The 12,815-nt window shown below is 37.8% G+C and overlaps 1 protein-coding gene across 1 annotated transcript in view; it reads left to right on the top strand.

Moving 5' to 3' along the window:
• Positions 1-12,433, top strand: part of SLC26A7 (solute carrier family 26 member 7) — a 167,166-nt gene extending 154,733 nt beyond the window's left edge. Inside the window, exons 15-19 of the mRNA XM_045896251.2 lie at positions 1,115-1,163; positions 6,422-6,522; positions 10,877-10,931; positions 11,014-11,117; positions 12,125-12,433. Coding sequence (XP_045752207.1) covers positions 1,115-1,163; positions 6,422-6,522; positions 10,877-10,931; positions 11,014-11,117; positions 12,125-12,160 — 345 coding nt within the window. The 3' untranslated portion in view covers positions 12,161-12,433. The remainder of the gene's footprint in view (positions 1-1,114; positions 1,164-6,421; positions 6,523-10,876; positions 10,932-11,013; positions 11,118-12,124) is intronic.
• The last annotated feature ends 382 nt before the right edge of the window (positions 12,434-12,815 follow it).

Genomic DNA, 12,815 nt, shown 5'->3' with positions numbered 1-12,815 from the left:
AAATTATTGCACAGATTTCAGACAAGATTAAAGATAGGAGGAGGGAAAAGAAACTCACATTCATTGAATGTCTCTCAAGGACGAGTCCCTTTAATTAGGCTAACTTAATCATCGCCAGCCCCAGGATGTAAGTGGTATTACCTGAATGCTACAAAAAAGGAAGATTGAGACTTAGAAATGTAAAATTACCTGGTGGAAATACAGCTGATAACTGTCAGAGCCAGAATTAAAGTATATAAGCTGCACCACTGGGTATCTGGAAGAGAAAATAGATGTTCTCTAGTCAGCCTTTAAGATGAAACTGATGTGATGTCTTGGAGAAGTGGTATAATGTAGTGCTTGGGAACATGAGGGTCTGAATGGAAAAGCATGAGCTTTGGTTTTAGCTGAGGTTCTTACTAGCTTTGTGACTTCGGTGAAGTTATTTAACCTTTCCAATCTTTAGCTCCCTCTTATGGAAAATGAGATTAGTAAATTCATAGGATTTTTCTGAATCAAATAATTAACAGAGTCCTTGGTATATAGCAAGTAGTCAAAAATATCAATTACTATCATCATTATCAACATTTGAGAAGTAGATAGCATGTGATCTCATTAGAGGCATCAGTTATTGTCAATTTCAAAGAACTTTAATTGTAGGATGCAGTGTTATTTTCATTTTCTAGCATTTCCATAACTTGGGACTGTTTCCCAGGCATTTTCATGGAGCTGCAGGTGAACAGTTCACTTTCATATAATATGAAATATATGGTCAATGACTCTCTCTCAGAGAATGTTGTGTTAATGAGGTTAATTTCTGATTGGATACACTACATGAAAACAGATGCAAATGTTTAATTCGTGATCAAAAGTCAAAACAAACAGTCTTGCAGAAAATGTTTTAAACAAGACAGTCTGACTTGGGAATGCATGTTATTTACTGAGCTACTTAGAACCAATGGTCATTTTATTATTTCAATGTGTTGTATTTATCATTCTGAGAAAAAAAGACTAGTGAAAAATAATATTTCAAGCCTAATTTTTTTATTATTTATGGAGAAAAGAAAGATGTGTTGTTTTCAAGAACGGAAGTGAATTTTTATATTATTCTTCTTTATATTCATTTTCATTTCAGTGTGAACAAAACACGTTGCTGAATTCTCTATCCAATGGCAACTGCAATGGTGAGTTAGCTTAAAAAAAAAAAATCTAAGTGTCCTGACTGAATATAGACCAGAGAATAAGTCCTCTTTCCTCTTCCTGCCATTCTGCCTCCCTCTACTGTCCTCATCTTCCTTCTCTCTCTGCTCCACTTCTCCCTCCCACTGTCCTCCTCCTTCTTTCCCTGTTCTGCCCTTCTCCCCCCTCCTCCTATTTCTACTTCTCTCTTCCTCCTTCCTCCTCTGTCTTCTCTCTTCCTCATTCCTCCTTCTCCCCTTCCCTCTTTTCCTCCTTCCCTTCCTTCTCCTCCTCCATCTCACCTACTGCTCTCTTTTAGAAGCAAATTTAAGTAAAAGGTATAGACTTACACAGGATGAAGTGTAAAACTTTATTACAAGGTATTAAAAATACTTGCAATTAAAAAATACTTGGAACACTTAAGTAAATGGTATTTATAGATAAATGGAAGGAAACTACAATGTTCATTGGTTAGAATACTCAATATTGAAAAGGTGTCAGTTTTATTTATGTTGAATTGATTTATAAATATAAATTTAGTCCCTATTAAAATTCCAATAGGACATCTTAATGGCAATTGCCAAGCTTATTTTAAATTTTGTATAGAAATTCAAAAGGCCAAGAATAGGACAAGACACTCTTAAAATATGTGAACAAGGGGGAGAGAATATTTTAACTGTCAAGATATATTATAATGCTCTCATAATCAATGCAGTATGGTATTGGTTCCAAGATAAATGAACAGATCAATAGGACAAAGTAGGGGCCCCAGAAGGGGAGAAAAATTTCACACATATTGGTGTTTGATTTGTGACAAAACTGACATGCTGAGCAGTGAGGAAAGGACAGGCTTGCTAATGATGTGACAATCATGTGTCTACAGTGAATGAAATTATTCACTGCAATTCACACAACGTACCACCAAATCAGTACCGGGTAAATCAAAATCCTAAGAGTGGTAAACAAAATATAAATTTAGAAGAAGATATAGGAGAAAATGCACAAGAAATGCAAAGCTTTAAGCATAAAGAAAATTATCGTTAGACTTTACTAGATCGTTTTTAAGAGTTTTTGTTTAGTGAAAGCCACCATATTAAAGCATGAGAAGATAAGCCAGAGTGGAGGAAGATAGATATATCATATAACGTGGAGAAAGGACTGTACTCCTTTACAAATCAATGAATAAAAAAAAGCAGATGACCCAATAGGAATGGGTAAAAGACATGAGCAGGCATTTTCAAATTTACCAGTAAACGTGTGAGAATATGCTTGACTATTACAGTAGTTACTGGAGCAATGCAAATTAAATATTTAAATATATATATATATATAGTGGACTTAATTTACATTGCTCCAGTAATATGTATGTACATATGTAATTGGTAAAGATTTAAAAGTCTGACAATGCCAAAGGTTAGTGAGAATGTAGGACAAGAAGTCTCCTACAATGCTGGTGGGGGTGTAAAATGTTATAACTACCTTCGAAAATGGTTTGGCAAAATTGTATAAAGTTAAAGATATGCATCCCTATTAGCAACAATTCCACATCTACTTATGCAACCTGCAGAAATGAGAGTCTGTGTACAACAAATTACACAAACAAGAATATTCACAACAGTTAGGAATAGAGGCACAACTCGGGTCCCTGTTGCAGGCGGGCAGGCATACAGGAAGGGATGCTCAAAGCTGGGACAGGAGAGCCTGGTCTGAAAGCAGTCTGCAGGGAGACAAGCACCTTAATCCCTCTGCTGTGGTCACAGGCTATGAAAATGGAGGGAGAGGATGAACTTGAAAGAGATTTCAGCATGTCAGGAACACAGCCGGCACTGTTTGAGTGTTGGAGGAGGGGAGAGGGAAAAACAATGATTCTGAAGCTCTGAACCTCTCACACTGGGATGATGAGAACCTGGGGGGCATGAAAAGGGAAGATAAGTTGACTTTGGAGGGTGGTGTATATAAGATGCTGAGATGTCATCCAAGAGATGTCCAGCGGGTTTGGGGAGAACACAGAATAGCTCTGGAAGTGACTAAATCAAAGGGAGACATAGCTGAGCAAGGGAGTGGGAAACAGATAAGAGAATAAAAAAATCCACCCCCCCCCCAATAATTTTCACAGAAGGGGAAGATTTGTAGTTGAGCACATGATTGAATAATCAAAATCTATGAAACAAACTATATAAATGATAAGATGGCAGTCATATTTACCTGAATGAAAACAAAAATTGCTCAAATGTGAAATCTTCCATTATCATTCCATTTGGGGAGGTTGTGTCCCCAAAACATTGTAGTCCCGTTATGCCATTCCCAAGAGGCACTCCTGCACACATGTCTCTTAGGGTTCTGGTTTGCCAGCTGAACTCCACTCCTTCTCACCTGCTAAACTTCTACTCATCCTCCAGATGTCCGCTCATGTATTCTGTTCTTCTCTTCATTCCTGCATTTATTGTTTCATGTCCTTTTCCCTCAGCAAATGTTTCTTGTATTTACTGAACATCTACTTAGTCCTGGGCACCATGACAGGTACTGCATGTTCAAAGCTGAAGAAAGCAGGCATGATCTCTGCTATCACAGATCCTAAAACTTGTCTGAAACGAGTTCCCTGCCCTCACCACCAATCCTCACTCCCCACACCAGCAACCCAGGTATATTGGTTTCCCATTGCTACTGTAACAAATTACCACAGACTTAGTGGCTTAAAACAACACACATATAGTTTTAGAGGACAGAGGCTGAAATGAATCCTACAGGAGAAAATCAAAGTTTGGCAGGGTTATATTCTTTCTGGAGGCTCTAGAAGAAAATCCATTTATTCCCTTGCTCTTCCCAACTTTTAGAAGCCATCTGCATTCCATGACTCTCGGCCTCTTCCTCCTTCTTCAAATCAGCAGCATGGTGGCATCATCAGATTTCTCTTTGACTTCTTCTACCACCACATCTTCTCTGATTCCCACCCTCCCACCTTCCTCTCATAAGGACCCTTGTGATTACATCAGACTCCCCACCCCCCCACCCCCCCACCCCGGATAATCTAGGATAACATCCCTATCTTAAGTTCTTAACTTAATCAAGCCCACAGAATTCTTTTTGCCCTTTACAGACCTACTTACAGGTCTGGGGATTAAGATGTCCATTAAGGACAAAGATGTCCATCTTTGGTGGCCATTATTCTCTCCCCCACACCAGGTCACTCCTATATCTCCTTAGCACTTTGTGCATAATTTTTCTAGTCTTCAGAATATTTCAAACTACTAGTTCAATCAGCTGGTTTCCTGGCTTTGTTGTGAGTCTATGGAGGGCAGAGAACATTATCTCTCTTGTTTACAATTCTACTGGCCTTACTTAGCACAGCACCCAGAGTCCTGAATATGTCTATACTGACTGCCTGCTTGAATGAATGAATGAACACATGAGATGCTTGATAATATGTGCACATGTTTTCCAAAGAGAATGTTGTGGTTTGTTCTAAATATTTCATAGCTCCTGTTTTCTTGAGAAATTAGAGGTGCAAATCTGCTTCTCAATAGTTAATTGATATCAACAGAAAATCCCTTCTCAAAAAATTATGAGTGACTCACAGACTGTCAAGAACCTTTTGAAGTATATGAAAAGCACTCCTAAATTAAGCAACTATGAATACTTTTTAATTAAAGGAGTTAATGAATATTCTACAGGAAAGAACTGGCTTCCACAGTCTGGAGTTAATTGCCCACCCACACCTGATGGTTAATTCCTTTCTGAAATGTTGTTTTTTGTAGATAAAGCCCATCATTTACCACATCCCACATGGGTGTACATTAGTTGTCTCCTTTGCACATGCTCCACGCTTACCTCATTTTGCTTAAGGCAGGATATCAGCTGTGAATTCACTTTACTCTTTTCTATGATGATGTGATTTTTATTGCACTGGTTGATTTACTTAGAAGCTTAGAACACAAGGTTATAGCCATAAAATCAGTACAATGGCAGAACTGAGAGGGTACTGTGTAAAAGAAAACTTCACTGATTTGTGAAAAGATTTCAGAAGTGTCCTTTCTATTTAAATTTTCATTTGAGTGAATTGGTAACTTTACCACTAAAGATGTCTTTTTTTATTTGGAAAAGGCATCATGAATTGTTTCTCTGAAAATAGCTTGCTTAAATTATTATCTACAACTACATGGCACAATTCATTTGTTTTATTTTGTTTCATTTTGAATGGTCTGAAAATATGCTCTATTTTGATTAAATGAATGGGAAAGAGGAAAATGGATGTAAAAATGAAAGACAAAGCAAGCACAGTGAGACAATAGAAGGGAAATTTTTGTACTGCTGTTGAAAAAACCCAAACACTTTTATAGTTAACAGCCTATCACCACTTAAGTTATGAAATAACTGTAAGAAAATATAGAGAATGACAAGTGCAATTTATAAGTGAAATAAGTGTGATAAGTTAGGGAAGAAGAAAAACTTGTTTCTTAAAGAATTTTTTGTACCTTTTACCACCATTTTCTGGTCATTTAGATCCAGTGATCAATCCCTCTAAATAATATCTAAATAGATTGTTTTTTCATGGTAGCATTGAGTTCAGATTGACAGATACGTTTCTTGTGAACTACTAGTGGCTTTCTGAAGCATGAGTTGATAAAAATTCTAAGATCTTTGACCTCAGTGGAAAAAGTACCATGATTGATTAGCCATGTCTATTTGGCTGAGGAATGGGGATGATAGAACTCATGCCATATAGTAATAGTTGTAGATAATAATTTATGTGGCTTCTTTCAGGAAAAGCAATTCATTGACATTTTTTTGACATTTCTAAATAAACAATTGCTAATATTTTTTTCAAATTATAGTTACTTTTTTTCCAAGCCTCTCCTGTAGATAGTACCAATGACAATTATGTTTTCTAGTAAATAAAGAATGGGTCTTAAAGATCTCAGAAAAATTCATATTTAAAATTTTTTTATTTGACATAATAAAATAAAATTAAAAAAAAGAGGTTAGTGAAAATGATTGCTGAGTTTCAGTTTGTCTCTCTGTGAAATGAGAGGTAATTAACCCATCCCATCTTCCTCTCTGAGTTACATAATAATTACCTGAAATCATGTTCAAATAATTAAAAGTTAAAGAGTTCAGAAGTAATCCGTAATTAAGTGAAAAATAGAAAAACTGGAAAGTGCTTGGAATCAGTCTTGTTAAACCACTGTTACCTTTCCACATTCAATGGTCAGCAGCAGCAACCTCTAAGAATTCTCCCTAACTCGAGTCTCTGTTTCTCCTGCAGACGACGTGTCACAGCCATGCCTAAATGAGAAGAACTTTTTAATCCTGGATTGCAGTGGAGTGACTTTTTTCGACTATTCTGGAGTCTCCATGCTTGTTGAGGTATTTACATAGCTTGTGTTTGGACTGATTCTTTCCCTTTTCTGTAGTAACGGGGGTTTTCACCAGCTACTCTCTCAGCCCCGGGGTCTTGACTCCACTTGTTTCAACACTCACCTCACCCATTCTCCCCTAAGGACATAGAACTTGCCGCCTCCCACTGCCATAGAGTTGTCTTCAGGAGATCCCATCAAGCTTCTGGTGTGCGTATGTGTGGGGTCCAAGGGTGGGGGTAATCACATGGGGTAATCAGAGAGGACAGAACACAGGCTTGGGATGCAGTGGGCATGTAGTGCCTGCTGGGCAGTCAGCTTACAGGCTTCTAGAAAGAAGAGTCCCCTCCATGGAAAAGTGGCCCTGGTGATGGCAGGATGTTTTCTCTTACCCTCATGGATGGGTGTAGTTTCTCCAGATACCATATCTGATCCCTCAAACAGTCCCCAGTGCAGGGGCTTTTCTCCATTCTATCGGATGATGGTGCTTACTTCTCTACCCTATGATCTTCATGGTGTCTCCTTGGTCCTGGTGTGCAAAATATAAAACTGCTTATTTCCTTAAAATGAACATGGCTCACAGGACATTTCTACAGAAAGAAGAACACCTAATTTTTCTAATTCAAGGAAAACTCGGACACTTCTGGAATTTTTTTCCTCCACTTATTTTTTAAAAGATTTTATTTATTTATTTGTCAGAGAGAGAGAGAGAGCGCACACAAGCAGGGGGAGCGACGGGAAGAGGGACAAGCAGGCTCCCTGCTTAGCAGGGAGTCTGATGCAGGACTCGATCCCAGGACCCTGGGATGGGAGCCTGATGCAGGACTCAATCCCAGGACCCTGGGATCATGACCTGAGCCGAAGGCAGACACTTAACCTACTGAGCCACCCAGGCATCCCTATTTTTTTTTAGTAAATACTATGTCAACAGGGAAGTTACCTCCTTTTTCCATTTGTTCTCTCCCTCAGTGTCTTAAATTTGTTGGGGAAGGGTCTTGAGGATGGAGCAACATCTGTTCCTCAACTGTCCTCAGTCCTCCACCAGCTTCTGCTGCATGGAACTCAGCTCTCCTGTTTCTGGGTATCTGCTCCCCAGGGGTTCTCTACTCTTGCCTCATAGTCTCTCCCATGGGTAGCTTTGTATTCTGTCAAAAACTTAATCAAAACCCTGTGAAAACTTCTGGAGCTCTTTCTCTGCTTATCTCCCTCATTTCCATTACTCTCTCCCACAGATTTCGCCCACCTAATCCTTCCTGAACTCTACTTCCGTCTGCTCAGCTCAGTGAAGCTCTTGCATTTTACTCAGGCATCCATCACTCTCTGGCCCAGAAGCAGCTTTGTGCAGAAAGCTGAGCTCTTAGAGAGCTTGTCTCATCTGTCTTCTTTCTCTCAGGGAACTCAGTCCTGTGCTCCCTGTTCCCACTGTCTAAAAACAGTTGTTCGTATATTTTTGTTCAGTTGTCTACTTATTTATGAAGGATGGGATGGTCTTGTGTTAGTTACTCATCAGGGCAAGATGCAGAAATTGGACATAGGGCTTGAAAGATTTAAGATCAGTAGTTTCTAGACTGTTTTACATTATGGGTGTTGGTTGTTTTCTGTGGTGTTGTGTGGTTGTGCCTCTATTCATTTATAAATATAAATTTGAAATGTCCGAACTCCCAAATTCAAGATAGTCAGAGGTCAAAAAAACGAAAACAAAAACAAGAAACAGTGCAAAGGTCAACTTCAGTATCCTTTCCTATGAAGATAAGGGTGAGAATTTGGGGAAGAGAAGCTGCTTAGTGTGTGACAGTCAGGGGTGGTCCCAGCATCGTCCCACTAGCTATGAGGTGTGGGGGGAAATCATTAACCTTCCTGGATCGCAGTTTATTCACCTCGTAAAAATGAGGGGATGATTTTGTTTCAGTATGAGCAGATATTTAGAAAGCAAATCATACAAAAACTGTTGAGTGTTAAATATCCTAGACTTAAATCCAGTGGCTGTTTTTGGTATGTCACCTTTTTTTTCCCCCATATAATATGCTTTCATTTTCTTGTTGTTCACTATAAAAACTGCACAGTTTGGCATAGTTCAACCTGAATACGTCATGTTTTCTTGCATCCAAATCTGGACTGTAGACAGTTCTTGACTGGAGGGCTCCCTGTGTTCAGCCTTTCTCTTTCCTCTGCGTCACCAAGGTCTAGAAGAGTGCTCTCCAGTGGATGTGCAGAAGGCTCACCTGGGGTGCTCATCAACAGCACAGTCTTCTGGGTCCTAGTTTTGGTCCAGGAATCTTTATTTAAACAACCACAGGTGATTCTGAGGCAAGTGGTCCAAGATCATATTCTGAGAAACACTAGATTAGGATTGTCCCTTTACTGGGAAAGACCAGGATGTACAGTTTTTGTTTAATTATATTATAAATTTATTTTGAATATGCTCAAATGTTCATTAGTGCCTCTCTCTAGATATTGCAAATCAGGATTAGAGTTAGTAAATAGGAGGAAATGGTTACCTATTCCCACTAAGTTTAGGATCTAAAGTTGAAAATTCAGAGGAATCCAAATAATTCGGGTACTGGGCATGCTGAAAAAGAGTTTTTTTTTTTTTTTCCCATTCATCTTCACAGTTTTAAAATACTACACAATGGAATTATGAGATAAATCAACCGATGCATTTTATTTTTAGATTAGTGAAAAACATTTGCTCTTGGCCTGGTGTTTCCTATCTGTATATAGGACACCAGCAGTTTTGTGTCAATTTGCCTTTTTAATTTCCTTATTACTATTTGGTTTATTTCATCATGATTACAGTAAATTATGATGTATATTAAGAACATTGACTTTAAAGATAGATAAATCCTGGCTCTGAATATTAGCCATATAATGAGTTCCATGATCTGGGCTTAAGTATTTACTTTTCTGTAAGCTGAAAGTAGACACACCCACTTCATCAAGTTGTGAAGCTTTGCAATGATGTATTGCAAAGAAAGCACACCACAAAGTTTCTAGAAGTTAATAAGTACTCAATAATTCTAGCTTTTATTATTTGTTTTCATTTTGCAAAAGTCATTTCTTAAAATGCAAATAGTATCATTGTGACTAACATTAGTTTTGAGTTTCAGCCACTGGAAGAGGGTCTAGAGTAAAGAACCACAGGGTCTCTTGAGCCGTACGTGTCTTCTGCTTCCTAACGTTCCTGGATTATTTCCTTAGTCACTGTAGTGCTAGGAACTTCCGCTGTGAGTTATAGGTTGAAGGAAATGGAATGACTTTTATTTATTCTTCTACTTAGGACACTAGGAAGGTCAGTGAACTGGAGATTATGTTTATCAACATCAATAAACCACCTGTAGCAATGTGTTTGTGCTTCCTGAGCTTGAGAAAAGTCAAACACTCACAAGTCACCTTGAATTAATCCTTTTTAACTTTATAAAAACAGGAGCCATTTATTTTGGCAAAGTTTCAGTCCATGTATTGTTCGTTTGTTTGCTTATTTATTCATGCTCAGAGTGACACATCTCCTATTATTCTGCAATTCTTCTAACATATAACGCTTACTTCAGGAACAATAGAAGGGAAAATTTTTGAATGTATCATGCATGCTCTTAGAATGTGTTGTAAATGCTTTCTATATTTTATATATAAGATACTTTTCTATTACATAACCAAATCCATCCTGTTGCTAAAACTTCTCAATTTATTTTCACTAAGTTTCATGGGTTGACTTTGGTCTGGGTGAATTCAAAATCTGGGCCTTCAATAAGTTGTTCCTCCATGGTGTTTTCTAGGACATGAATGAGGTAAGACTCTAAAATACGCCAAGCCCTTTAGTTAGGACCCCTCATCTTGATGTACTTTTAAAAATGGAAGTTGGGCAATCAAACTTGGCTTCAATTATTTTAGTTCTCAGCGTACCATCCAGGGATGGGACTTGAGAGTCCATGAATAATCACAACTTGTTGTAAAATATTAAACTAAGCAGTATGTCAGCAGTTTTCATCACTTTTATCAATGGGTCCTTGACTTCTAGTCAAAGAAGTTTGAGAACAACTTTCTGTCATTCTTACAGGGAAGGAAATGCGGTGTTTTAATTTTTATTAAGTGAAGATTTATTAAATGAGCATGTAAGTAGCCAAACTTAGTTGCAAGAAAGGTAAATACCCTGCTGCATTAATCTTAGTTGGCGAAGGCAGTCTTAGAAGTTTGCTGGGGTGAGCCTGACTGTGTAGCAATACCTCCCTCTGCTGGTCTGATATCGTAAACATTGGCTTTTTTGGGTTGTTTTTAAATAGTAATTCTCCTTTCTTCTTAAGCCCATCTTTTTCTTTCCAGCCCGCTCTCCTGAATTAATTATGGGTATACTATTTTCATCCCTCCAGGCTTACAATGACTGTAAGAGCAGGAGTGTGGACGTATCATTAGCACATTGCACAGGTAAGGGAGGGTTCTCGGCTAACATTGAACATGATGCTTCTGCTGCTCCAGCTAGCCTTACATTACTTGTGTTTTCTTGTAGCTTCCTTGATAAAAGCAATGAAGTACTGTGGAAACCCAGACTCAGAGAAACCAGTTTCTTTTGACTCAGTATCTGCTGCACTAAGTAACATCTATTCAAGTAAGGTGAGCCATGCAGGTTGGCATGCGGGAATTATACGAAAAATTAGAGTGTAGAATCAAGAGCTTTGCTTTTTTTTTTTTTTTTTTTGTATTAGCCTATTACTCCTCTCAGAGTCCTCTGCTATAATAAAGGAATTTTTCCATTCCTTACTTGGATTGGTTATGAACATTGTTTAATAATTGGGTCTTCTAATAATATCATGGCTTAGAGGATTTGGGGATCACTTATCAAGTGCAAACTGCTTGCTTGTAAAATAAATGCTTCTTCCAGGATCTACTATCCTGGGAATTTGAATCCACCTCTGTCAAATGCTAAAACTTTATATTAGCCTTATATAGCTTTTTTTTTTCTGCTCTGATACCCTTGCCTCTAAGTTCATATTGCCGTCTTCGGAAATATTATTTGCAGAGCCCAGTACTCCCATGATACGAAGCATCACAGTTATCCTCCAAATACTGGGCTTTATAGTTAGTCTTAGAGCTGTTCCTAGAGCTTTGATTTCCTGCAATTTTTCTTTGGCTTTGAATCGTTTTGCTTTTCCTCATCCCTAGAACAGCATTTAGTACTTCCCAGAGTCATCCCTATCACATTCAATCAGAACAGTTTGTATTTACAAAATAATAATGACAACACAATTATTACTATTACTATTATTATGATATATCTAACATTTATTGGATGTTCCTTATATTACAGAAATATCATAAGAGCTTTACCTATATTAATTCATTAGACTTGCCACAACCTATATTATTATTTAACCTCTTTTTAGAAATGAGGAAACTGAGGCCCAGGGAAGTTATACCATTTGTAAGTAGGAGAGCTGGTTTCAGAGTCAGCAGTCTGTCTGACCTTAGACTTGGAGCTTTCAACCACTGTACTCTCATGCCTCACAGAATGTCTGTTTGCTTAACTTGGCTGGACAGCTTGCATCAGTCGCTACTGTTCTTTGATTATGGTACCAATTTAAGAGTGGAACATGTGCTTATTTCTTCCTCTTCTATTTTAGAATTTGAGCAAACTCAGTGATCACGGTGAAGTCTGAGACCCTTTTGCTGCAGTTCAATTCTTGCCTTTAGCAACTGCCCTGAAGAGACCATACATACTCTGGCATTTTGCACAGCCTTTTTTGTTGTTGAGATCCTATAGATGACCTGGACTATAAGGATGATGTGACTTAATAATCACGTAGCCACTGGTCAAGATTCACCAGCAATTTTTCCTAATCTTTGTTAGTAAGTGGATTTACTTAGTAGGTTATTGTAGACTTATTTTATAAAAATTGGTATGCATTTAGATTTAGTTGTATTGAAAGGTAAACATGAATTTATTTCCTTTGCCATGGTATTTGGTGGTGTTTTATTTCCGTTTTTTTTTTAAGTAAACTTGCAAAACTGAGAAACACTTTGTCATAAGAGGTCTAGAACATTTGCAAGCCATTTGTAAAAATCCAGGATCATCTGTAACTAATACATAAAAACAACTTAGCAAATGTGCCATATTCCCCTCCAAAAAACAAAAAACTCATTAAACATCAATAAGATTAATACAATAGGATATGAAATTCACAGCAATTAAGTCCAACGAAAACAAATGACAAACTAGAAACCACTGTTCTTCATGTTCTTCCATGCAAGGAAGTCTTCAACTCTATTTTCAAGATAACCAGTGTCCCATTGAAACCAAGTTCTTGACATTAG

Source organism: Mirounga angustirostris, unplaced genomic scaffold (genome assembly GCF_029215605.1).
Source record: "Mirounga angustirostris isolate CCGP_5_RB_7025 unplaced genomic scaffold, mMirAng1.0.hap1 SCAF_4, whole genome shotgun sequence".
Classification (NCBI taxonomy): domain Eukaryota; kingdom Metazoa; phylum Chordata; class Mammalia; order Carnivora; family Phocidae; genus Mirounga; species Mirounga angustirostris.
This window is presented reverse-complemented; position numbering and strand designations above follow the sequence as displayed.